The sequence below is a fragment of the Neopsephotus bourkii genome, unplaced genomic scaffold, assembly GCF_033783945.1.
Source record: "Neopsephotus bourkii isolate Nb327-2 ecotype Australia unplaced genomic scaffold, CSIRO-AGI_Nbou_v1 NB_1298, whole genome shotgun sequence".
Taxonomy (NCBI): Eukaryota; Metazoa; Chordata; class Aves; order Psittaciformes; family Psittacidae; genus Neopsephotus; species Neopsephotus bourkii.
The window spans coordinates 280,053-307,450 of NW_026901782.1; the positions used below are offsets into that span (position 1 = coordinate 280,053).

At 39.1% G+C, this 27,398-nt stretch overlaps 1 protein-coding gene across 2 annotated transcripts in view; it reads right to left on the reverse strand.

Annotated features, from left to right (window-relative positions):
* PIGG (phosphatidylinositol glycan anchor biosynthesis class G (EMM blood group)) overlaps window positions 1-27,398 on the reverse strand; it is an 82,903-nt gene that overhangs the window by 44,308 nt on the left and 11,197 nt on the right. For both annotated transcript variants that reach the window (XM_061366054.1, XM_061366055.1), the window contains exons 6-9: window positions 27,056-27,268; window positions 19,769-19,986; window positions 16,844-17,125; window positions 7,278-7,726 (exon numbers count right to left, since the gene is read on the reverse strand). In XM_061366054.1, coding sequence (XP_061222038.1) covers window positions 7,278-7,726; window positions 16,844-17,125; window positions 19,769-19,986; window positions 27,056-27,268 — 1,162 coding nt within the window. The remainder of the gene's footprint in view (window positions 1-7,277; window positions 7,727-16,843; window positions 17,126-19,768; window positions 19,987-27,055; window positions 27,269-27,398) is intronic.

Below are 27,398 nucleotides of genomic sequence, written 5' to 3' on the forward strand. Positions count from 1 at the left end.
CACTTACAGGAGAGAAAAGGTAGTCTTGATGTTTCTCCTATCTACAGGAAGAGCCAGTAGAAGCAGTGAATACATTGCTGCAGCAAGACAGTGCACCTACCATCTCTTATGACCACAGAATCATAGAACAGTTAAAGTTGGAAAGGACCTTAAGATCATCCAGTTCCAACCCCCATGCCAACACACAGAACTGAGTTAGCAGCCACTGCATTTTTCAAATGAGCCTTTGTGGAAAATCATGAAAGGTTTCAGGCTATATTATCCTTGGCTGCTCATCATATGAGAGCAAGATAAATCACAGATAAATAACAGCACATCATTATCGTCATCTTTGTCTCTATATCTAAAATAGTTAATCCACTACTGTTAGGAGACTCTTGCAGGCAAACCCAACATAGCAACATAGAAAAATTAACATAAGCATTCCTAACTGCAAGAAGTAACTGCTATATCAAGCAAGACACTCACTAACAGCTGCAACTTTCTAGAGTGAACACTTGAAATCATACTCTCACCCCCTCAAAAAGGAAGAACATTCTCAGAGAAGGCCCAGTGGGCAGCAAGGTTCAAAGTCCTTTTGCACATCACTTAGTAATGGTGCGTTCTTAACTCCTAGCACAGGAGTCTATAACCAACTCGTGTCCAAGTTTTTTAGGAATAGTCCTCCGTGTTTTCTAAGTTTTCTAGAACCATGTAAATTTGTTGGGAAAAAAAAAAAAAAGAAGAGGGAAAAAATACCCCAACAAACCGAACAAAAAAAAAAATCCCACAGTGTTTTAGAGTTTGCTGGTAAAACTAAATAAAACAAAACAAAAACACAATAAAAGGTTTTATAGTAAGTGAGGTCAGTTCAGTATAAATCAGCTACATTTTCAAGGCTTTGCAGCCAACATTCTTACAGTTATGCCACTAAATGCATACCAAATTAACACATATTTTGCAAGGGTATTGTCACTGCTCAACAGAGTCCAGGCACTGAGTAAAGTTCTGAGTGGTTTTGATATTCTACTCAGAAATACAAGCATTAACGTGCTACACTGATCCCTGCTGAAATGTGCTGGGTTTTGCCTAAACCACAAAACTGAAGAACCAATGGTTTTCTGAGACAGAACCTGGGGAGGGGGAAAGGAAAAAAAAAAAAGAGTGCTTCAGCTATATGTTTTTACTGTAACAGCTTATGGTCTACACTTTCATAATTCCGGTATCAGAATGAAGGTTGAAGACACTTCCTTCCACTGCTTTGCCTTCACCTCACTACTGCAAATCAAGCAGAATGAAAGGAATTATGTATGTGCAAAGTTCCCATTTTATGCGGATAAAGTATTTTTTACTTGTTTACTTTCATTCTACTATGTACAGTAGAATGCACAAGAGTCACATGGAATGCTAGCTTTGGGGGGAAGGGTATTTGGGGATGATTAAGTACATTATTGAAAGGAAGTGTTACCGTCTTCCTATGGTGCTGCTTCTCATCACTTCTATTCAAGCTGATGCTGTCATTGACACCTTTCCCCTTCCACACTGAGCTATGTGGCAGCTCTGACACCTGAGTATCAGTTCTGACCAAGATTAACAGCCAAATAAAGCTAACTGCATACCAACTAATTAAAAAGAAAACCCAACTTCCAAGCAAATTTAGGAATTGCATGTTCTCTTCCACTTCATCTACTGTCTGATTTTATTATGCTCTCTTTCTCCAAAGTCTTGGGGGCCCCCCCCCCTTTTGTACCGGGTTTCACAGAGCTCTCTGCAAATAACAAAGAACACTTCCCTTATTTCAGCACTGCTGAATGCATTCCTAGTAGCCAAATTCAACACACTATAGCCAGATTGATTTTTCTGGGTTTTGCTGCTTACATTTTTCCATGTGCAAACTTGCACAACAGTCTCTCTCAAATGCTGAGCCCCTTGAGCACTGTCCAGATAAACAAAATATTAGTCTGAGTGTGATGTCCAAAAGGCATCACTAAAAAATGTGCTATTAAGACATAACTATGCAAATTAAACACATACTTAAAATAGAGCAACAATCAACCTTACAGACTAGCAATGCATTTTGGGAAGAGGAATAAGTGCTTTATGGAACTCTGCTTATCATCAACTTTTAATTTACGCTGTAAGGAAAACACATCATCTCAATCCTGATCAACACACTAGGGAAACAGATATCTCTACCACCCTGTTACCTTGTGAAGGAGAAGCAACAAAGATGTTAAGACTTCCAACAGAAGAAAATGCAGGCATGCTTGCTGAATAGGAATTCACAGATACTCTACAAACCACAGGATGTGCAAAGATTTAGTTGCATCGTTGACAGATCTTTCCAGAGCTTGTAAAGTAAATAATTTCATACTAAAAAACTCACCTACATCACATCACTCAAGTCCAAAAACTGTACATTTCAAATGCTGCTATTTTGAGCAATCTTTTAACCCTATACAGCAACTGAAGTGTAAGTCAACATGGTGACATATATTACATTTTCCTCTTAGTCTAAAAACTGCTCCCTAGATTTAAGTCAGGATGTAGCTCCACAGCAGCCCAAGCCAACCTGTACCAGAGCTTCCAGGGTGCTGCTCTTTCACCTGCTCCTTAAATATGGCAGTGGTTACACCAATGAAAGAAATAAAGCGCAACTGTGGCAGCCCAAATGGCACATCTTTTCAGCCTGCCATGGCACTCTGAACTGTTCCATAATCTTCTTAAAGACCCCAAAAGTTTGTGAGTCATTGTTTCTTTCTCAACCAGATTTGAAAGGCAACTGGGTTTCTGTAACTAATGCTTGACAGTGGTAGAAATTAAAAACTGTTCGTGTCTGCAGCACTTAAAAGGATGCAGATAATTCCAGGTTTGGAGGTTTTTTCCCTACAGGAATTTCAACATAAGCAGTGCTGGCTTGCACACTCTTCCCTTCTTGCATTTGTATTACTAAGCCAGCCCATTTATTTGTGAAGCTGGATGGTAAATCAGAGTGGGAAGTGGTCCACATGAAAGCCAAGAGTCCCCCACACCGTCCTGGGTTATTTTTCCAGCTACATCTGTTCAATGATTTATACTGGCAAAACAACAGCCATGCTGGTAAAATATAGGGCCAGTGAGGGGAGGAGTAAGACAGCAGGTACTTTGCCTTGTAAGGCAAGAGGTCCTTCCGTATCAACATACTGGAGGAAGTGCAGTGAGGGACTACAAAAATTATAGTGATGGGATTGGAATATCTGTCATAGAAGGAGAAGCTCAAAGCACTGAGACCATTTAGCCTCAAGAAAAGAAGGCTCAGTATGGATCTTACCAGCCTCACTGGAGGTGGAAGGTGTTAAAAAAAGTTGAAGCCATATTCTTCTTCATGGCACCCAGCAAAAGGACAAGAGGGAGGCAATGGAGACAAACTGAAATAAAGGAAATTCTGTTTAAACAGATGGAAAATTTTGGAGGCAAAAAAAAAATAAAAATAAAAATAAAAGAGATTGCCCAGAATAGCCATGGAGTCTCCACGCTTGGAGATACCAAAGACCCAGCTGGACACAGATCTGAACAATCTGTCCAAGATCACTGCACTCTGAGTAGGGGGACTGAAACAAACCATTTCCAGATATCCCTCCAACCTCAGCCATCCTGTGATTCTGCGGTTTTTAGAGATGGATAGGAATCCTTCAAAACACACTGAATCACAGGAAAAGAAGAAAGAAACACACAGAAAGCCTCCTCTTTCCCTGTTCCCCCCCCCTCCACAACAACTATAAAAAGACAAAGCCAGAGCAGGTGTTAGGAGCTTTGGGTTACTTGAGTGCATTGCCTGGAAGCTCCTAAGAGGCAATAGTGTTAGAACTGGGCATACAGAATCTCTCAGCTCTTGTTAAATCTTCCTGATTTGGAAGACCTAGAAGCACTTGCTCTAGCTGTAGACCACATTCTTCCCATGCTGCTCCCTGAGTCCCCACAGCCCAAAGCTATAAGAGGTTTTGCTGCTCTATAGGCATTCCTAGCACCAAGAAATGAGAGGTGGGAGCACATTTAACCAAGACAGATTCTCAGAAGTCCAGGCACACACACACGATTTTTAGAAGGCTGGTAATATTTCCAAAGCTAAGGCCCAGTTAGAATTAAACTTGGCTAGGGATATTAAGGATAACAGGAAGGGATTCTACAGGTACATAGCAAATAAAAAACAGATTAGGCAGAATGTAGGCCCCCTCAGGAAGCTCTCGGGTGAACTAGCTACACAGGATTTGGAGAAGGCTGAGGTTCTGAATGACTTCTTTGCCTCGGTCTTCTCTAGCAAAGGCTCTGACCGCACCACCCAAGTCTTGGAAGGCAGATGCAGGGATTGTAAGAATGGAGACCCTGGGCCCACTGTAGGAGAGGAATTGGTTCAAGACCATCTTAAAAAATCTGAACGTGCACAAGTCCATGGGTCCTGATGAAATCCATCCACGGGTCCTGAAGGAGCTGGCGAATGAAGTTGCTAAGCCGCTGGCCATCATATTTGAAAAATCATGTCAGTCATGTGAAGTTCCCAACGACTGGAAAAAGGGAAATATAACCCCCATTTTCAAGAAGGTGAAAAGGGATGACCCAGGCAATTACAGACCAGTCAATCTCACCTCTGTGCCTGGCAAAATCTTGGAGCAGATTCTCCTGGAAGGCATGCCAAGGCACATGAAAAACAACAAGGTGCTTGGTGACAGCCAGCATGGCTTCACTAAGGGGAAATCCTGCCTGACCAATTTGGTGGCCTTTTATGATGGGGCTACAGAACTGATGGACAGTGGTAAAGCAGTTGATGTCATCTACCTGGACTTGTGTAAAGCATTCGACACTGTCCCACACGACATTCTTGTCTCTAAATTGGAGAGACATCAATTTGATGGATAGACCACTGGTGGATAAAGAACTGGCTGGATGGCCGCACACAAAGAGTTGTGGTCAATGGCTCAATGTCCAGCTGGAGACCAGTAACGAGTGGTGTCCCTCAGGGATCAGTGTTGGGACCAGTCTTGTTTAACATCTTCGTCGCTGACATGGACAGTGGGATTGAGTGCACCCTCAGCAAGTTTGCCGATGACACCAAGCTGTGTGGTTCGGTTGATACGCTGGAGGGAAGGAATGCCATCCAGAGGGACCTTGACACGCTTGTGAGGTGGGCTGATGCCAACCTCATGAAGTTTAACCATGCCAAGTGCAAGGTCCTACACCTGGGTGTGAGCAGTCCCAGGCACACCTAAAGGCTGGGCTGAGAAGAGATTCAGAGCAGCCCTGCGGAGAAGGACTTGGGGGTGCTGGTCAATGAGAAAATGAACATGAGCCAGCTTCAGTGTGTGCTTGCAGCCCAGAAAGCCAACTGTATCCTGGGCTGCATCAAAAGGAGCGTGACCAGCAGGTCAAAGGAGGTGATCCGGCCCCTTTATTCTGCCCTCGTGAGACCTCACTTGGAGTGTTGTGTGCAGTTCTGGTGTCCTCAACATAAAAAGGACATGGATCTGCTGGAACAAGTCCAGAGGAGGGCCACGAGAATGATCAAGGGACTGGAGCACCTCCCATATGAAGATGGGCTGAGAAAGTTCGGGCTGTTCAGCCTGGAGAAGAGAAGGCTGCGTGGAGACCTCATAGCAGCCTTCCAGTATCTGAAGGGGGCCTATAGGGATGCTGGGGATGGACTCTTCATTAGGGACTGTAGTGATAGGACAAGGGGTAATGGGTTAAAACTTAAACAGGGGAAGTTTAGATTGGATATAAGGAGGAAATTCTTTCCTGTTAGGGTGGTGAGGCACTGGAATAGGTTGTCCTGGGAGGTCGTGAATGCGCCATCCCTGGCAGTGTTCAAGGCCATGGTAATATGGTATGAGGCCTTGGGTAATATGGTTTAGAGCGAGGTGTCCCTGCCCATGTCAGGGGGTTGGAACTTGATGATCTTAAGGTCCTTTCCAACCCTAACTATTCTATGATTCTAAGTATCAGTAAACATTCCAGGGGGACCATATGAGCAAAAGTCTATCTCTGTAACAATGCAATTTTTCAGCTGAAAGAATGTCAACTCCTTGTTTCACAGAATTGTGGCTACTCCACTCCAAAGGAAAGGGTTGACATTCTGAAGAAGACATCTGACACAGGAATAGATCTAGATTAGCTCTAGGCAATAGATCTTTAAAATAATTCTAGATTAGATCTAAGCAATACATCTTCTGGAGGTGCTCAGGATTAACTAAAAAAATCCTCCCAGTTGCACCAAATCACACCTAATCCTGCTCTCACACTTGCTTAAGCTCATAACAACTTGAGTTCTCTGTCGTGTGGGACTTAATGTTGGAAATGTAGCATTCCTCCTCAGTCCCTTGCCTCATCTGAAGAGGAGGAATGCATAGCAAAAGCTTTGGTATAGAACTGCTATACTTCAATAAATTCCCTCATAACTCATGTCTTCAGCACCCATGCCTGTCACAGCAATTAGCATTTTATCTGTAAAGCTGCCAATAAGTAACAAGTTTCATACTGGTTCATCTGCTCATGTCACTTTTAATGAATGACGAATGACATTTCTTCCATGTGGAATTCTTCCACAAGATACTAGCAAGAAATCTACTCCTCCCCCATCTGCTGTCTGCAAAACCCTGACTACAGGGTCAGCTACAAGGTGTTGCATCTCTGTCCACCAGATGAAGTAGACAGCTCAAATATCAAGTACTCCTTATATCTCAGTAATGACTGTACTTCTTCACAGTACTAAAAACTAGTAGAAAAAGTAGAAGCCCTTCTCCGTCATACCTGAAGTTTTAAAAAATACTTTCTTGTTCATCATACTACATTTGAAAAACTCCTTCAGTTTTCTACCCACACGTTTTATGTCTGTGAAAGACAAGGAAGAATTCTATGTGCAGCATTTTCTTCAGCTTCATAAAGTTTGGGACTATGCAAAACCTTCAGCCTTAAATTCAAGGGTTTAATTCCGTTACACGATTTTTAATTTCCAAACCAGACACTGTTGACTTGCACATGGAAAATATTTACTTTTTGCCTCTGATAAACCTATCATGTATAATTGGCATTAATTAGATAAGCCATGGTGCAGGGCAGAGGTTATTATTGATAGTACACAAGGAATTACTCCTGCAGGAAATAGAAGTGAAAAATTCATTATGTTACTTCACTATTTACCTGCTCTGCATGTTTGCAGCACTTTCTAAACAGAGACTGTATAGAAATGTAAATACGCATTTTACCAAATGAAATGTACATTAATTTTTAATTAAGACACAAAGTATGACAATAAATAAAATACCCACCTTGTCAACCAGTGTCCAAAGTCTGGCTGATGAGCCCACTGGACACCTGTCTGATTCAAGGATCGAAGCAGCCGACAGCAAATAAGGATGATCCATGGACTCGCTAAGCTTATCCACTTCTCTGATCCTCTGCTGAATTCAGCTGAACTGGTGGTCTTGCCCAATTTTGAATTATCTGCTGCTGGAATGTCTATGTTCTTGTACTCAGAGACTTCCCCAAAATTTTGTTTTACAGTGGTACTATGTTGAGGGTCATACTCTTTCGGAAGAAAATTGTTCTTACAAAGTTCCTGACTCAGCACCAAACAAAGCGTATTAATTAGAAAATACCAGGTTTGATGCTCCTCTTCAACAAAACTGCTTGCCCCCAAACTCAAAACATGGCCAACTGTTCCAGCCAGAATCAGCACATCAATTTCTGACCAGCTGGAACTGGACAAAACTGGACTCTGAAAGAAACAAAACAAAAAAGAAAAAAAAAATTGATGAAAGTATACACAAATTTCACTTGTTTAAGCATTCATATTATGCTTACAAATTTTTTTTTCTAATAAAACAGCAAGACAAGTTATTTCTATCTTGACAAATACAAAAATTTATAAAAGACTCATTTTGGTTAGCCTATTTAGCTAGCATTACAACATAATCATACCTTTTAAGGTGATATTCTTTTTAAAAGAAAAAGCTTCTCTACAAATAATCATCACAACTCTACAGATCAAGATTCCCTACCACCCTGTGACAGCAGGTTTGAAACAAGCTCTCTCCCCGCTGCATGTCTGTAGAAATTAAAGTAGAAATCCTGCAGAAATCAAACCTGAGGTATAGAAAACAGGTAATTTTCTAATAGTTTCAATCTGTGCTACCCTTAACTCAGCAGAGTGACAGCCTTCACTACTAAAATTAACAAAAGTTACTTGCAGACGATATGATGGCACCTTTTAACCTTGAAGAGCTCGAAACGTGTCCTTCATCATAAAATCTACTTTAAACCTTACCCGTCAATTATTTATTTCACATGCTGTGCCTATCCAAACTCACAAAATTCTCTACAGCCCCCATTAGTTTGATTTTCTCTTCACAGCAGCTACTAGGAATTGCCTCATCATTACCGCCCTCAATGATGCAGCTAAAAAGAGAGCGTAAGGGCATGTGGAAGGTGAGAGCACCTGGTCCATTGACATTATCAGGTAAAGGACCTTTTCAGCTCACAGGGAATACAAAGTAACTGGGAAAGCCACAAAAAGATCACACAGAGACACAAACCTGCTAAGTAAGCACTGCAGGAGATCATAAGGATGACCAAAACTCTTCAGCCATTAATTGGCAGGCCATTAAGAAACCACAAGCATAGCTGTGAAGAGCATCAGCCTGGACTTTGTAACAGATCAGCGGGAAGTGACAGAACATGAGTATTACAGATACCTGATGGCGCCTGTAGATCTATACAAACTCACTAAACAAAGCTTCAGGAAAGTGTCAAAGTGGGGGAGGAACAGGCTGGAGGCAGAAGGCAAAGTGAGAGGAGGAAGGGATAAGGAGCCAGAGTCACGCATAAGCAGGTGCCATTCAATGCATTTCACTGGCTGAGCCCTGTGCCTGATCACTGTGGTCTATTCTGTGTTACTAAATCCTCTCTTATCTTTCTGTGCAACTCCACTCCTTGTCTCACTTGTGGGTGCTGCAAGTTCTCACTGTAACTCAGGATAAGCCTGCATGCCAGAATTTGAGACAGAGAAGTAAAAGCAAATGCCTGCAACTGGGGACGGATCATGGGTCATTGGACCCACACTTCCATAATGCCAGTGACTGCAGCACATGAGGGTCCATGAGCCTGAGACCTGAGTAGGGACCACAGGCCATAGGTACTGTATGCCTGAGGCATCATCAGCTGGGTAATCAGAGTACAAGAAAGGTCAGGGTGTCAGCAACAGAAGTGACCATGGATCATCAAGCTTGTAGGCCTGCATCAGCAGCTGGAGGGCCCAGAGTGCATGCCTATGTCCAAGAGGTAACATGACACACCCCTGCCTGTTTAGCTTCTCAAAGTCGGATCCAAAGGCAGGGACATGGGCGCGGGCTGAGTGCACAGAGTTGGGCTCTAGCAGCAGGGCAGGACAAATGTCCCAGCTGTGGAGGGCACCGGAACCAGCAGGGCTTTCCCAAGATGCCTTAACAAACAGGGCTATGTACTTGTGAAGCATTCTGGGAAAGGAAGTGTCAAAAGTCATCCTTTACCATTTTATTTTCTCAATTTTGCCTCTACTAGAGAATGTCACAGACTATCTCAGACTGGTATTTTAAACAACTAATAAACAACCTAAAAGCCACATTAAAACTACTGCATGCCATTTTTTATTGAGAACAAGGATCTCTGAACTTACTTTCATGTACTTCTTTAACTGCACACTTCAAGTGCATCATCCTCCTACATTTGACCCTATGAACAAGCTTAAAAGGACAGCCTTGAATATCCTTCATATGTGTGTACTCACATTCAAAGATGCACAGTGTATTGTGATTCCTGAACTATTTAAATAATTTGTTAGAAGAATAGAGAAACTCACTAATATTAGAGCAGGTACAAGAAAGTGGCTGTAAATTATATGAGTATCTGAGTATCTTAGATGACAGTCTCACTTATGTTTAAGATTTACTGACAGCAGTATATGTATTTTTGATCAATAAGGAAAACTACATAACATGGAGAAAACAACAAACATACTTGATGCAAGAAGCTAAGACTATCTGTAATTTTGCTTTGAGGAAAACAAATTTTGCAAAAATCAAGATTTTAAAGATGTGAAAGAATGCAGAAGGTATAGTTAAAGTTATCAAGTACTCACATCCTATCCATTTCTTGTGCTGTTAAAGAAATAAAGTCATAGAACCATAGAATGGTTTGGATTGGAGAGGACCTTAAGATCATCCAGATCCAACCCCCTGCCATGGGCAGTGACACCTCACACTTTACCAGGTTGCTCCCAGCCCTGTCCAACCTGGCCTTGAACACTGCCACAGCTTCTCTGGGCAACCTGTGCCAGTACCTCACCAACCTCATAGTAAAGAATTTCTTCGTTATAGTCAACCTGAAGAATCTCCTGTTTAAATTTGAACCCATTGCCCTTGTCCTATCACTACAGTCCTTGATGAAGAGAAATATATTACAAAGTCACTTCACTTAAAAGAAAAAAAAAACCCACCCCCCCCAACCACTTAAAAAACCAAAACAACCCACCCCACCAAAAAAAAAAAAAAAAAGAACACCCCATAAGACTACAGACAACAAGGGGGGGAGGAGGAGGAGGGAAAAACTCTAAATTTAGCACAAGAACATTCATAATCTGAAAAACTGCCCAGACACAATCTAAATTTACTAGTATTTGATTTCTTTGGTGCTCTGAAGACCACTCCTTTTTGTTTAGTACTCTACTCTGAAAATTTAAATACCATAAGATAGTATTTGGAACAAAAGGACAAGCTAGTCCGTGCAAAGACCAAAGACCATGAAATTCACAAAGCTGAGACAAAATCAGTACATGACTAAACTACAGAAAATTTAAACTCCAATAATTTCATCAGGCCGACCTTAGAGATCTTGGCTAACTAAATGAGTGAGCACGAAAGTACTATCTGTTTGCAGAGACAAAGAAATCAGAGATCCTCAAAAACGAGTCTTCAATTCATTTGTCTTCTTTATAAGACAACACAAAATCCATATACGTATTGCTCTCTTGTATTTGGTTGTTGTTAGAACTGACAGGAAAACTGAAAAAGTGATGTATTATCAATAGCAAACATGCAAAAGTCTCAATAAAGAGATGGTATTAGCGTGAACGTCCCAGTGTCAGACAGAAATCCGTACTTCTTGCCTGGTTATCTGACTCTCAAAACTCCAGAAGAGAGAAAAACAAACAAACAAACAAAAAACCACATTACTACGATATTTCCAAAGGATTAATGTCTAGGGGGCATTTATTGATAAACCACATTTCAGATCAGAGTTGGCCACATGCAAAATGAAAACTTACCTGCAAATTACAATCTCCTGATCTAAGAATACTGAAAACAACTTCATAGAATTTTTCTAAATGCATTGGTAACCCCTCATATATGTACTGTACCTTCTTAGGAATGCCATCATTACAGCTTTTTTTATAGCCTGACCTCAGATTGCTTATACTAAATTTTTTAGATCTCATTTACATGCACAGAAATGCAGGTCCTACTCTGATAGCTACAGCTCTGTCTTTCTAGCTGCTGAACACCTCCAGCCCTCAAGAACTCAGCAGGCACTCCGGGTACCAAAAGACTCATATGACTCACACCAGTATCTTGGCACACAAACTTAATACAGAATCTTTGGTTTAGAAATTTATAAATGCCAGACTTTCAACTTTAAGCCTACTATCTCCCAAGCCTGGGTAGCTTTATCATTCGATGTATCAGCACTAGTAACTAAGTAATACAGAAGTGTATTGCCCTATCTTTGAACACATCTTGCTAGTTTACAGAAGTGCCAGAACATCAAAAATGGAATACATGAATCTCTGCCTATGAAACTTTCATTTTCTTCAGTCTGAAATAAAACCTCCCGTAGTCTATCATCTTGGTCCAGTTCCACTGATGTGGCTTCTGTGTGGTTGAGACTAAAACTTTTTCACAAATATTAACCATCAAAAGTTAATGCCTGAGCAATTTTTCAATCACTTTTGGAAGAGAAACAATTTATTTTTCATGCTCGCCATCACCCACAATATACATACTCATCATTCTGTTCCCTTCTGATAATTTGAACTCTCTGCACCTTTTTGATTCCCAGTGATCATAACTTTCCTATGACAGAGTAATACAGACCACACTTTTTCCTACACTTTTCGCTTTTCCCTAAGTCAAAAAAAAGGAAAAAAAAAAAAAAAAGGGAAAAGAAGGTACAACTGCATAAAAATGTTTCATTGTTCCATTCAGCAATAATACCACACAGAGGAGGAAAAACAAGAATATTTTAAAATAAACAGGGTGGTTTAAAATAAACAGAAAAATATTTTGTTTACTTAATAAAACAAACACTATAATTCTGCATAATGAAAATTCTCAAAAGCTGTATTTCACAAGCATTAACTTTTACATTCTATTTTTAAAAAAATACCAGTTTTATTTCTATCAGAAATAGGAGAAAATACAATTACTAGTAGTAAATATCATAAAGTCAACTACCAAGCAATTACAATGAAACCATGAACCATGAAGTCAGAATTTTCCTCAATTTTTCTGTAATTCATAAAGGGCTGCAGGATTATTTAAAGCCTGAAGTGTCATTAAAAGAAGGGACTGGTGCTGCTAGAAATATAGTAATCAGAACCTATAAATAACAGTCAGGAAGCAGATGCTAACACTGCCTGCACTGGTCTTCAGAAAATTCATGAACTTGGTAATCAGTTTCTATATTCAGCCACAGTGGAAAGAAAGCATTACAAATGAGAAGCACTTCAGAGAAATCTTTAGATGTGAACGGAAACAATTTGTAGAGAAAAAGCTCTGAAGCCATTAACAGGAGAGCTTATCTTAATTACTTTTAAAATACCTACATTTTATCATATAGCATGAGCTTAAAAAATGCTTTTAGCTGTTTTAAATAGCAAAACCCTGAACCAGGATTCCATTCCTGCCATCAGAAAAGAAGGAATTCACAGCTCCTTCAGAAGCTGAGCCCATATGCAGATTTGCAATGCACAGATGCACAGGTCACAGACACTTAAATTCACAGGTATTTTAGCATAAGTAATAATCCTAACTCACATAGAAGGCCCTTCAAGATCAAGACGCAGCATATCTAGACAACCAGTTTCTTCTCCAGAGTCTAGGTATTCTATTGGAAAAAAGAACAGAAGGTGGTATATGAAGATTTGTGAATTGCAGTGGTTTTGCCCAAGTTGCCAGTAAATAATGTCTCGCATCCACACTGCAAGCAACGCCAGATTATCCACTGCTCCTTTGGCATCCTCCAGACTCTCTGACTTACCAGAGGAGATATATATCCAGCAATCCAGTCACTTACGGAATAGGACTGAAGATGGAATGATAAAAATTGATTTCTATAGGTCTAGATACAAAGCCATGTCTGCTTCAACCATAATTACTATTGCCTACACTTCATAAAACACACTTCAGATTCTCACATCTTCAGGTATGTCTCAGGTAGAAATATGATCACAGACAGACCTGCAGTGGAGAATCCAACATTTTTTATTTCTATTTGCCCCAGCCTTGTAAAAACAAACACTAAAAACCTCCTGGAAATCATTGCTAAAAGCTTCTCATTCACTTATTACGATCTTGAAGCAAATGATCTTTTCATCTGCCGGTATGTCCTGAGGTCCCAGCTGGGTAAAACTCCAGAAAACACGCATGCATCAGTTTCAGATATTCCCCCACCTTTCTAGTTCAAATAGAAAATGCCGGAATTAATAACTGTTCTGTTACAGCCAAATGGATATATTTTAAAAGGTGATGTGAAAATAAGCATCTTCACATCCAAGACACACTAACTAATCCCTGTCCTATTATTACAGAAGTGTAATTACTAGTAATGCCAATTTTATTCACTTGTGAATAAAAGGGGGTCTTTTTCCCCCCATTTCTTGGATTCCAGATGGTCTACTCATTGGTACCAATAAGGAAAAGTAGACAAGTCGCTGATGAAACAGCCTTCTTCAAGTAAGAAGGGATTGGATCTAAAGCCCCAACATCAAGCAGCTAGAAAGCTCCAGCAAAGATACAAAATTGTATAAAGTATCCTGGATATAATTTCTAATCAGTTTGTCTGGTTTTGCTCAGCTTGTCCTCCAAGGCATATGTACAGACAAAGCAGGGGTGGGGAAGGAAGAAAACTGAAATCAAAGATAAAGACTTCACACACACTCCTGTCCATTCTCCCTACGCATAGTTGATGAGGAGGAATCATCCAAAATGGCCAACAGATTATGGGTATGTAAATAGTACTTTCTCCTCTAAAGTTTCTCAGAAAGATTCATTCTGGAAGCAGAACAGCTTCCAACAGGTTGTATGGGTGATTCTTTGTATGTGTACCTTGAGGAATTATTTGCCTCCATCAGGGAGCTAGCAATTAATTGCTTTCACAAGAAAAGCCTTTCTACTGAATTCAAGTTTTGAATTCCAGGAGACATTTTTCAGTTGCTGCTGTTATCACTGACAGAGCTGCTCTATTAGCAATATATAAGCCACATACAAGAAGTTGTTCACACCAGCAGCTGTCTCCCACCAAGAATGAAAACATGCCAAGAACAGATGGGAATGAAACCCTAAGAGAACAAACTAAAAAGGCAGACCTTGTACCTGTCAACCAATAGCCTATTCTAAACTTAGTAATAGCCAAGGAATAGCAGTATTTTCCCAGATTCCAGTCTTTGACCTAGTAGGAAAGCATTCTTCCTGAGTCATATAAGGTTACTTTAAAATTAGTCCTATGGCAGTGGGTGTCACAAGGAATTATCTGTGGGTTAATAAATGTTTGGAAAAAGCAGAAGTGAACTGAGTCCATTTCAAGACCAACACACAACAATGTACCAACAGTGCTAATACACTGTAGAGCTAGTCATCTCATTCAATAGATTTCTCCATTCACATTACCTTCTTCTTTTGTCTGCCATACAAAAAAATCCAACCCATAAGCATCACCAGCTTTGGCAGCAAAACATTAACATTACTTTGACACAAACATTTGAATTACCAAAAGCAAACTGTGATTAACACTGACAAAGACTGTTCTGTTAGCAGTTATACATATGAGCTGAAACTTCTTTCCCAAATTTAATAGAGCAGACACAGTTAACTGACTTGTTCCTCTATTTTAGTCTGCATAAATACCTGCATTCAGCTCGAGCTGAACATAAGAAGGATGTAGACCTTTTGGAGGCCATGCAGATGCTCAGAGGGCTGGAGCACCTCTACTATGAAGACAGGTTGAGAGAGCTGAGATTGTTCAGCCTGAAGAAGAAAGGGCTTCAGGAAGGCCTTAGAGCAGCTTCCAGTACTTAAAGGGGCCTACAGGAAAGCTGGAGAGGGACTTTTTACAAGGGCATGTATTGATAGTACAGAGGATAACGGTTTTAAACTGAGAGAGGGGAGATTCAGATCAGACATTAGGATGAAGTTCTTAACTATGAGGGTGGTGAGACACTGGCACAGGTTGCCCAGGAAAGCTGTGGCTGCCCCATCCTTGGCAGTGTTCAAGGCCAGGTTGGATGGGGCTTTGAGCAACCTGGTCTAGTGGAAGGTATCGCTGCCCGTGGCAGGGGGCTGGAACTGGATGAGCTTTAAGGTCCCTTCCAACCCAAACCATTCTATGATTCTCTGATTCTAAATGATCAACAGAGACACATAAATTTTATGTGGTCCACAAATAAAAACATAGGAAACCATGTTGTATCAGCAACTCCCTTTTTAATAGTTTTCAATATACTGAAATGAACTGCACTGAGTGCAGTATTAATCTCCACTCAGAGGCAGTGAATTTTTTGAATTATATGAATACAGCAGTTATTAGATGTTTCTTTAAGTCAGAAAGTTAGCTTTTTAGCTAGAAGAGATGTCATATCACTAAAGCAATGTACTTTCCACACATTTTCATACACTAAGAAAAGAGATGCAAATTCCCAAAAGTGATTCAAAGAAACCTAGATTGACAAAGGACTGTACTGCACAGAGGCTGCAGCACTGAATAGAGCGCTAGGAACATTGAAAACTTACTTAATTTCATATACCTTTGAAAGATACCACTAACAAGCATCAGAAAAAAACAGCTAGAGACTGATTTTATGGTATGACTGACAGTTCTTAGCATACTAAGTTTAACAATTAAATAAGACATTGCAAATTCTATTTCCTTGATATTACCTGAATACTACTCAACAATACAACAATAAAACTCATCAACCTATTTTATAGATGGTAACTACTCATACAACTGAGAATACTTCTGAGCATTCCAAAGATTGTAACAAACTCAATTTCATAAACTTAAAAAACTTAAAAAGTTAACTTAAAAAGTAGAAGAGCCAGATTAATTTTGCTTCCTCTGCTACAGATTGAAAACTATTTTGAAAAAGCATTAAGAATACAAATATAAGAAAGGGTACTAGCAAAATGTTTTTCCCATTAGTCTTAGAGCACTAATGTATGTGGTATTTGCGAAAGGACGGATCAACACCACTGCATGTTGTTGCAAAATATCATACATCTACTTTAATTGCAATTGTGAAATATCACTGTGTAACAGCATAAAATTCCCACATAAAATTAACTGCAAAATAATTTATGCTAATTAGAACACTTATTTAAGTAATGTGAAAATAAGCACTTCTGTCATCTTCTTTACAGAAATCAGTATCATGCCACAGTGAACACATCTTTCAATTACACAATTTAATTATTCAAGTTACATTACAAATAATAAGTACACACAAAGAAAACCTTCATAAAACTTTATCTAAAAGTATGCCATAATGAGCAAAACATTATGAACAGTAATTAATGCATGCTCTCACCTTCACTGGAAGTCTGGAATTATCAAAGATCTTTGCAATGGCAGACAAAATACCACACATGAGTGCGGATATCAGCATCATCACTCCAACTGCTGTGAACCAGGACATACTGCAGAAATAGCATAAACTTTCTGCCGATGTGCATACAATGACGTGAACTGCACAAAGCATCAGACACACCAAGTAAAACAGCAGGGAGAAGAGTGGAGGGGAAAGCGGCACTTCAAATTCTGCCCTGCTGCTCAGGGCTTTTGGAATGCTAAGCAAAAGCAGCAGCAGAACCTAGAATAAAATAGAGAATTAATACTTAAAGACTCTGGGTTAACTAAAACATAGAGTGAGAAGTCACACACACACACAAAAATCATACTGTTGTGATTGTGCTAATACCATGCCGTTCTGCTAATATACACACTTCATCAAAAAATCTGTGAAGAACTATACTGGATATTTTTATCCCCAGTAAGATATTACCATATAAATAGAAGAATTAAAGATTGTGTTGCCATTTATTAAGAGCTTGGACACACAAGTTAGCAGAGTTCCTTATCTGTGGTAACTGATCACATGCATGATTTTCATTTCCTGCAAAAGTTAAAAGTTTAATACCCAATATCAAAATAGTTCATAAGTGAACAAATTTGACCTGTTATTTGTCACCTATAAATGCCTAAAGCTACATACACACACTGCCAAAGGCCATTTATCTCACAATGTGAGATACACATGCACAGAGATACTGAGAGTTACTTTCCCAGATCAGCAAAAGTTCTGACACTATCACACAAGTGTCTGTTGTATTTCAAGCTTATTAGTTCTCCTGTTATTAATTTTTTGTACCTCTCCTCATCTTCATTTGATTGACTGGTTTTACATTCTCTTTGCCCTAACCTGCACACAGATCAGGAAGAATTCAAAGTTTCCTCTCAAGTAACTGTAGCAGCAGAGATGAATAATATCAGAAATAATTTCTGCTACCCACGTACAAACCTTTACAAGTAAAGGGAAAATTCAACCACATGCTAAAATGCTTTGCAAGGGGCACAGGTGGAGCTAGGACTAGACTGAGTTCAATCAGTTTTAGCTAGGGCAAAATGAAAACAAATCAAGATAAAAACCATGTCAAACCATTGCCAACCTGTGATTTTCACTATCACTTGGAAGACCTCTGCCTAAACTTCTTCCCATAATACAGAGAGATAAAGTAGACCAAAAAAAGTTCAAAGCAGTACTGCAGTCTTCCTTCTTCATATTCTACTTCATACCGTTCATTTGGTTACAAAAAAATAAGTTATCATAGCATCAAACTGGCTTAGGTCTTAACCTTTAACACAACACTTAAAACATAAACAGCATACCTGATGGGAAAAAGCTTGAATTGTAGTTATCTACAAACCTAAATTTAGCTCTTTTGAGCAAATGCACTGCTATCAATTCACGTCCTAGAGGTATTATCCTCATCTGAAATGCAGGATAAATGCCATTTATAGGATGGTGTAGTTGAAGCCACCTGTGAGATTCCGTACCCTTATTTATTCAGTAAAGATTGGAAAATACATATCAAGGCAAAAAGATTTTGGAAATCCAGGCAGTTTCTGGAGCACTACATTGGAGAAAGGAAGCCATTGTTCCAGTTTTGCACCAAGTCTTACAGTGATGGTGAGCAAACTCTTCTCAATGAAAATTTCCATGGCTAGTAGCTGCACATTTCTTTTGATGAAAGCCCATTGAATAAAATACATGGTATCTGTTTTGTAGAAGCAGTAAATGCCTACAACTGCACTCCAGGAAAAAAAAAAAAAAAATATCAATATTTCAGGTCCAAAGTAACAGTCAAGAGCTTGAACGTATAGGTTCCCAAAGCAAAGGAACAAACTATAAGCACTTAAGCTTTACCCTCTGCAGAGTGGGAACTGAGCCTACCATCTATTTTCTAAGGTCACTGTGGAACTAATTCCTGTGAAGTGGTTAGCAGTGTGATAAACCCCACTGAGCAGTCTACCAGAAAACTATTTCAGACATAGTCTGTAAACAGAACACTGCATACAGAAAGCATAAAGCCTTGCCAAGACAAAAGAGGCTCGAATACTAAATAGCTGTTTATGTACTGTTATTTGTTGCAGGAACTGAAGAGGACCAGTGCTACAGCAATTAAACAGTCTTGCACAGTGCTATACGCACTCAATTACTAAATTAAGCTTAGAGTAGGTATTTCCATGGAACAATGGAACAGTGCTTATCCTTACAAAAGTTGAAACTCTAAAAGATCAGTGCAAGCTCTGATACATGGAAGTTCAGTGTCCATGCCTGTTTTCCCTTAAGCATGATTCACAAAGGATTCCCACAGAGTATATTTTTAGCATTTGAGATTTGACCAAATTATCAATTGCAGACAACCACTTAAAATTCCAGACATGTGATATCTTATCTTTATTCTTACATGAGATACGAAGTGGTAATCCAGCACTTTACAGCAAGTATTTATTTCAGGGCTCTACACCTATCAGTACAAAGAACAACTCTGAGAATTGTGAAAATTGACCATACAAGGTATTGTTTGTTCTCAGCAGCTATGCCCACTATTAAATAAGAGGAACAGGTAGGAACTTACTTGCCAGACGTTGGGGTTTTTCTTTAATACAGTAAGGATACTCAAAAGGTAGAAGGCTAACTGATATGACTAGTTTAAGTCGTAGCACATCTGCATATTTACTATAAATAAGTAGCTTCTATCAAAAGCTTTCTTGGATCATTTTAGAGACCCAGTCATACAAGAATACTAACCTCATCCAGAAAGTCAGCCAACTCTAAGAGTTCATACTCAGTGACTCTAAAGACCAATAGAAGGATACAAGAAATGGTCAAAACCAAGAAACTTCTACATTAGTGCACTTAGCTTTTTCACAGAAATATACATTTTCCTACCTCCATAATGATCACAATCCCAACCATCATCGAATACATGTCATATTGTGCCACTTGCTTGCTTAGTGAAGAACTCAGAGTCTTCAGGGCCTCCAAATATTGCTTCAGGACTTTTTTGCCAAGATTTAAGAGTATTTTTGAATTATTCCCCTCTAAATATAGTTTGATCCAATTAGCATGGGACTTTTCTGCTATCTTAAAATGTTCATATCCAGGATCTAAGGAGAAGGGGAAAAAAAAAAAAAAAGGTAAGAGGATCCACAAAGGAAGATTAATTAGAGATGCGGTATTTTGTTTTGTATAGTATATTAAAAGAAATTGCTATGGGGATTGAAATGTTTTTCACACCTAGAATGTTACGTTATCTTTCTGCAGCAAGACTGTAATGAGCCAGTTCCTCAAAATAAAAGCAATTAATCTCTCACCTGATAAAATGTCAAGACTTCTGCAAGTGATAAATTTATTAAAACGCCCATTTACTCTTACAAAAGGTTTCCAAGACAAACTTACTCAAATACTTTAAATCCTGAAGAAAAAAAAAAAAAAAGGTAATATTTTCCACTGGAGCCACTCTTATCCAGGCCAAATTGCACAAGTCAAATGGGAAATGATCAAATAGGTGATCTCAGGAAAAAACACCAAAGAACATACACATCGTATTAAGGACCTTGATTTTGCAGCAAAGCTAGGGAGAGTCTGTTGCTAACATGAAGTTAAATACATGGGATGTAAGATTCTGAAGCAGTAATAGAAAAGTTCACAGCTGAAGTAATTTGGCTTCAGATATTTGGACTATGAAGCTAGTGCTTTCTTTAAAAGTGTTAAAGTGTTTCTTTAGAAACGTATTTTTAATTAAGTCTTCTGATACAGATATGTGTAAATGGATTGCAGCTGAACAATCACAACACACACCAAGATTTGATCTGCTTTCAGAACCACAGATGAGGACATGACTAGTCCTAGACTATGTCCCTGAAGGAAATAATTTTAAATCAACCATTGAATTTTGAGGGTTCAGGTTTCAGTGCAAGTATGTTTTTTAATATAGCTACAGAAACGCTACAGTTTCTTTTCTTTCTCACACTGTTGAAACCTGTCTGCATTACTCTTTTCTCTCTAAATGTATTTTAAAAGCTTGAGTGAGGACAACAGGAAAGAAGCAAACAACAAATCCTACATTTTGGAAGTCATTCCCAAGTACAACTGTAGTAGCTTTCTTCCCACATGTATTCCCCTCCCTAGTTATTCCAAAGAATCCTTACTTTACACCATTTTTCATGTTCATACATGCCAAAGGGCGATTTGAACCAATCCAAGGGACACATGAAAGTACTCTACCACTTTGTTTTCCCACCAACTAATGTTGATTTTCAACATCAACTTTCCCATTATGAAACACCTAAGCAAAAAGCTGAGCCTCAATAGACTGCTTACTTCCCAAAAAGATATATTCAGCAGTGACAATAACCAGATTCTGCAGGTGAAAATAGAAGAACATCGCTTTGTTCACGTATTCCAAAAAAATTGTAGAGTGCTCATTACAAGCGTAAAGGTAAAAAAAAATTAAAACTATTTCTGCCAGAATTATTACTGTGGATTCTACATGCACCTAAAGAGCATTCTATTCACTACATGCCAGATTAATTTCAAGATTTTTTTTTTAATAGAACAATTAGTTTAGTTTCTATGTATTAATGTAAATGTGAAAAATGGTGTTGTTCCTGAAAGAACTTAAGACATATTTTCCCTGTTCACTTTATAAGTGCATCACCCCATAGTCCAACATGCCATACAGTATTTAAAATATTGGTCTTTTGTACATAGTATGCAATCAGATTCATTCAGTACGCACTTAGTCAACAACACAAAGACAACATGAACGTAACTTTCAGAAACTTGTATCTCATCGGACATTATGCTATATGTGAACATTCACATACATCTTCATTATTTGCAAGAAATATATGTTTAGTTTCACCTCACATTAATAATCCATGCTACTTCCTTGCAATTTCACTTCAAAGCTAATAACAACTTAAGGGACAAAAAGGACATCTTCCCATCTTGCAACCCTTACCTTCTTAACTAAAAGCAGGGCAACACATTTGCTGTGTAGTTTCAGATGACAAGGGTTAATGCAATGACTGAAGTAAGGTTTGGTGTCAAAAGAACTTAAGTTACAGTTAATTTTTACTCCTGTTAGATCAACAGTATATCAGACTTGGGAAAAAAAATGTTTAACTGAATGTCCAGTTTAACTCCCAAGCCATCTCAAAGCATGCAGATTCTGCTATGCGAGAGGCTTGCAGTATCTGCTAAAATGTACAATTCAGCCAGCAGCAAAACGTGTATACTGAGATAGTTGTCAGGGTTCATGAGGCCTTTCACTGTCCTAGAGTAGTTCTTTGAACAGTGGATTTCACAGGAAGTTCCTCTTCCAGTATATTTGAAGTGAGATAAATATTCATACTTTTGATGAAATCCAGAAATCCAGACAGGATCTTCTAAAATGAGCTTTAAACAAATGAACCTGAAGATTTGAAATGACTATTCAAACTGAGATTTGAGTTGACACTATTTCATTAAACAGAACACTGAAATGAGTTCAAGTTACATTTTGATTCTCTCCAGATATTCTGCTCCTGTTCTGCTCCCTCTTCATGTTCAGTTTACCTCTTTGTTCCTTTTAACATTTTTATTTCATGCTCATCTACCTTAGCAGTTCAGATTATCATGGAATGACTTGGACTGAAGAGACCTTAAAGATCACCTAGTTCCAACCCCCTGCCGTGGGCAGACACCTTCCACTAGACTAGGTTGGTCAAAGCTCCATCTAACCTACCTTGAAACCAACCTTAAACCAACCTCTTTACACAAAACTGTCCACCAAACCCACACTGTCATATTAAGAAAGAGGACTGCTTTAGTCAAATCCACATTTATATCTTTGAGATACATTAAGTGAATGGTTTAAAGATCCTAAAGAAAGAAATAAAGGACCACGACTACCAAATTTCCTTTGAGAACTCCAATGATAATCTGTTCAATGGTACATTTGTTTGCAGTAAGTATAAAATGAGACGGGTCATAGACTCTGTTGAAGAAGTAGTCAGGTATCTGGTGAGTAACACTTGGAAGTCATTTCTGCATGGGATATTCACAAGTTAAACTTGGAGCAAAATTCAAAGCAAGCTTGCGAGTTACATGATTCCCAAAGCATTGGCAATGGTTTATTTGCATAGTATTTCACTAGCAATTTCTACTTCAGCAGTGTTATCACAAGCAAATGGCTCTGCTTCTCAAGCATCTGTTTGGTAATAATTTCACTTAGTTCCACTCACAGGCAGCAATCATTTTAAAAGAAAGTTATATTTGTAAGAAAAGAATGGATAACATAAAAGTGATTCCTCCAGTTTCAATATATAAATCTTCCAGTAACAATCAATTTATTTTAATCAACACAAGTTCAGGATTAGTTCCAAATTGAAAAGAAGAGATTCATTTTAATAACAACATCCAACTACCCCTCAAGCATGACTCTTCATTCCACTATGAAGTGCCTTTCAAAGAAACAATCCTGTAACAATCCTACTTCATTATTCAAGTTCATGTTCAGAAGTTCAGAACAAGGGAAGCACTACTACTTACAGTTGCCTACCTTACAGTGAGATATGAACTCTCTCAGAGTTTCTAGATACTTCCCCCTTTCAGTTTCTGCATTTCTGTCAGCTGTTTTACCCTCCTTTTCAGATTTTTTTAGCTGCATGTGTCCATCTCTATCAAAAGAAAAGCTAATGCCTCACATTAGCATTTATTAGGATGTTTCAAAAAAATTATTCTCAAGATAATGAAGCCTTTAGCAGAGCTTCAAGTTTCTCATTAAAAATTTACCTAAAAATAGTTTTAACCATGAAGATCCCTCTGTACCTCAAAATCCAAGTCCCATGAAATGCTGTACAAGCTCTTGGTTTGAAAATGCATGTTTGCATGAACAGACACTGGGGGGAGGGAGAGAAGTTACCGAGCTGCCTCCATTCTGCTCTTTATTAAACAGATACACTGAAAGCACACTTTAACAATATGCTATTTTTGTGCACTGCTCTGGTTTGTACTTAACATTGGAGTGGCTGAATCCAGAGCACTCTATGTCTTCTTCATAAAACAGCATGTAAAGGTCATTCTGCCTTTCCAGCTGACTGTGATTCATCTTAATCAACATCCAACTTCATCTTTTTCCATTTAAAAGGGAATGAACATTGCTCCAAGAATGAATGTATACATTATGCTATAGCTTAAAATGGGCATTTTTTTTTCTTACCATGACTCAGTCATCATATTCAAGGTACTGATAGATGGTTCCCTATGTTTGTGCTGCAAATTACAATAGCCTTTGCAGGAATTCCATGTTTTCCCCTTCAGAAGAACCTACTCTTTTTGTGCTGAAGAGTTCAAAAATAATAACAACTAGGGGAAAAAAAGAAAATGAAGCAGCAACAAAGCTTAGGCTATTCCTGCAACTATCTCTCACTTTAAAACGAAGCTCCCGTCATAGGCATTTCTCTTAGCATTTATCATTTATGTTATGATCCATCAGTTGTTACTAGCCAAGAACCAGCATTGGAAAGCTTGAACCTGCAGCAGCAAATGTGAGTGAGATGTCTAACTAGGTTATCTTCTGGAGTTTCTCCCTCAAAGAAAGTGGCAGACACCTTGTCTGTCAAAGAGATGGTTTGGCCATCTCTCAGCACAACTCTGAAGAGTGTCCTGATGGTGCACAAATAAAACCCAAATGCTCAGAGCAGGATATGCTAGTGCAGCTTCCTCAGAGCTGTGTCCAATCAGGTCTTGAATATCTCCAGGTATGGAGACTCCACAACCTCTCTGGGCATCAGATTCTACTGCTTGACAACCCCTACATAAAAAAGATTTTTCTTCCATTTAAATAAAATTTCATGTATATCAGTTTATGCCCACTGCCTGCAGCCTACTCACTGGCCACCACCAAGTAGACCCTGGTTCTATCTTCTTTATTTCCTCCCATCACATACTACCTACACTGATACAGTCCCTGCTGAGTCTCCTTTCCAAGCTGAACAGTTCTAGCATCCTAAGCCTATCCTTGTATGGCAGATATTCCACTCCCTTCATCATCTCCATGGCCCTTTGCTGTACTCACTACATGCATTACATCAATGTGTTTCTTTTACTGGGGACCCCAGAACTGAACACCACATGTGCCTTCCTTCCACATGGGTATACTGCTGGCTGATGTTCAGCTGGTGTCTCTAAGAGTCCTTTGTCCTTCTCCATCAGCTGCTTTTCAGCCAGTCAGTGCCAAATCATCACTGAATCTTAAAGAGGTTGCTCTCAGCCCTTTTCTCCAGCCTGAGGTGCCTCTGTGTGGCAGCAGACCCATCTACTGTACCAACCACTCCTCCCAGCTCTGAACTGTGTGTAGGCTTGCTGAAGAGGTACTCTGCCCTGTGAGCCCAGCAGCTGAGTCAGTCTTCAATCCATCTCACTATCCTGTTACCCAGCCTAAATTGCAAGAGGATGGTTGAAGTACCATATGAACAATACAGACAGTGAACATGGGACTTCCTCAATTTGTCTGAAGAGCTACTTCTTCCCATCAGGCTGTCTGTAGCAGACACCCCAAAAATATTGCCCTGTGTTCATCTGTCCACTAATCCTGAGTTGCTACTAAGACTCTCCATTACTGAAGAAAGAGAAGCTCATGAGGGGTACTTTGACTCCCAACCCTTTTCCAGTATGGTAGCACTTCTCATAGCACTTTGCAAAGCAAGAGCAGCATAAAAATTGATCACATTTCCATCCTCATCAATTTTGATTAAATTTCTCAGATTAAAGCTACAAGTTGAAATTAAGCTGCTCCTGGGCAAAAAAAAAAATAAATAAATAAGTAATGAAAGTGAAGATGTAAATCAGAAGCTACTAGAAACCTGTCTGTTTCACCAGCCCTTGCAGAAATACTGTGAGATGGAGCTTTGTGTTGGAATTTTCAGTAACACAGCCATATCCTAAACTCCATCCACAGTTTAATTTTGCTCACTTCACACAAACAGGTTAAGTGAGAAAATCTGTGCAGAAAAAAAACAGCTCAGAATTGATGGAACATGGGTCCTGCTACTGACATGTTGCTACCATGAGCGGCATTTGTTTTGTTACACTCCTGGACAGGGTTTAATTATGATTAGAAGCTGTGATGTTGAAAGATAATTAATTCTTGACCTACACTAATCATCTTGCTAAACTTTATGTTATCAACTTTAATTATTCGTAGCTGTAACACAGCTCTGCATTCTCATCCAGTTATTTTAATGATTCAACATTATAAATCGTGACAAGGACTTCAAGCTTCACTGTCACTTTAAGACAATTTCTTCTAATGTCCATGGTAAAATATTCTTCCTTCATCCTCCAACTCAACTTCATTCCAGGTAATTATCATATTAGCTTCCCCAGTTATATTGCAGTTTGTAACATGCTTCATTACAATATATTACATTTTGCCAGATTTGGCTTATTTTTTTCCACTTGTTTTTTACTCTTTCCTCCAAATACACACACACACACACACACACACACACACACACACACATATTTTTAATAAGCAACTCTGCAGTCTTCTACATTTTCACTCCAAATAAATTCATAGAATCATAGAACAGTTAGGGCTGGAAATGACCTTAAGATCATCAAGTTCCAACCTCCCTGCCATGGGCAGGGACATCTCACACTAAACCATATCAACCAAGGCCTCGCCCAACCTGATCTTGAACACTGCCAGGTATGGAGCATTCACAACCTCCCTGGGCAACCTATTCCAGAACATAACTCACTCTAAATTATTTCCTAACTTTACCTGAAGCATGCTTTTATTTAAACTAGAAAATACAACTTCATTGTGTTATTCTTCCAAACAGCTCAAAATCAGTGCCCTATGTAGGATACCTTAGAAATAGCAAGTACGGAACCACTACAATTTCACAACACTGGGAGTTTCAATTTAATCTTACTCTCTCAGCATTATTTCTGCTCTTTTGCCTAATAGGGTAGTACTTGTCATTGAAAAAATCTTTGTTTAGAGACAGTGTGCCAGAGTAAGTTACGATAAAGACTGAACTCATTATCATTTCTCCAAAGACTACTCTCAACTGCATAGCTACTTTGCAGTCCCATGCTATGCTCTTGACTGTAAATGTCCACATAATGTTGTGAACAATTTCCTTTTGTACATGTAACGGGTTTTTTTTGTTGATTTACCTTTTTCATACGCAGGTGTATTCTCTTGCAGGAGTCTACTAAGCTGGAACCCATTCAAGTGCACAAAACGCAGTTGTTCTCTCATTGTCCTGCCTCCCACAACTGGCAATATAAGGTTCCCAACACTGTTTCTTGAAATTGGTAGACCAAGGCCCACTGCCAGAGTGCTAGCTAAATCAGTTTGTTGCACAAGTTCAGGTTGTGTTAGAGGACCTAGAATCAACCAAAAAAGGAAAAAGAAAGAAGGTGTTTCAGTAACAGGTCCATTCTATTTCTCCAGAGACAGCTGGCATTTTGTTAGTTTCAAAGTTTTTTCCATTGATATTAGATCAGCTGTTTGGAG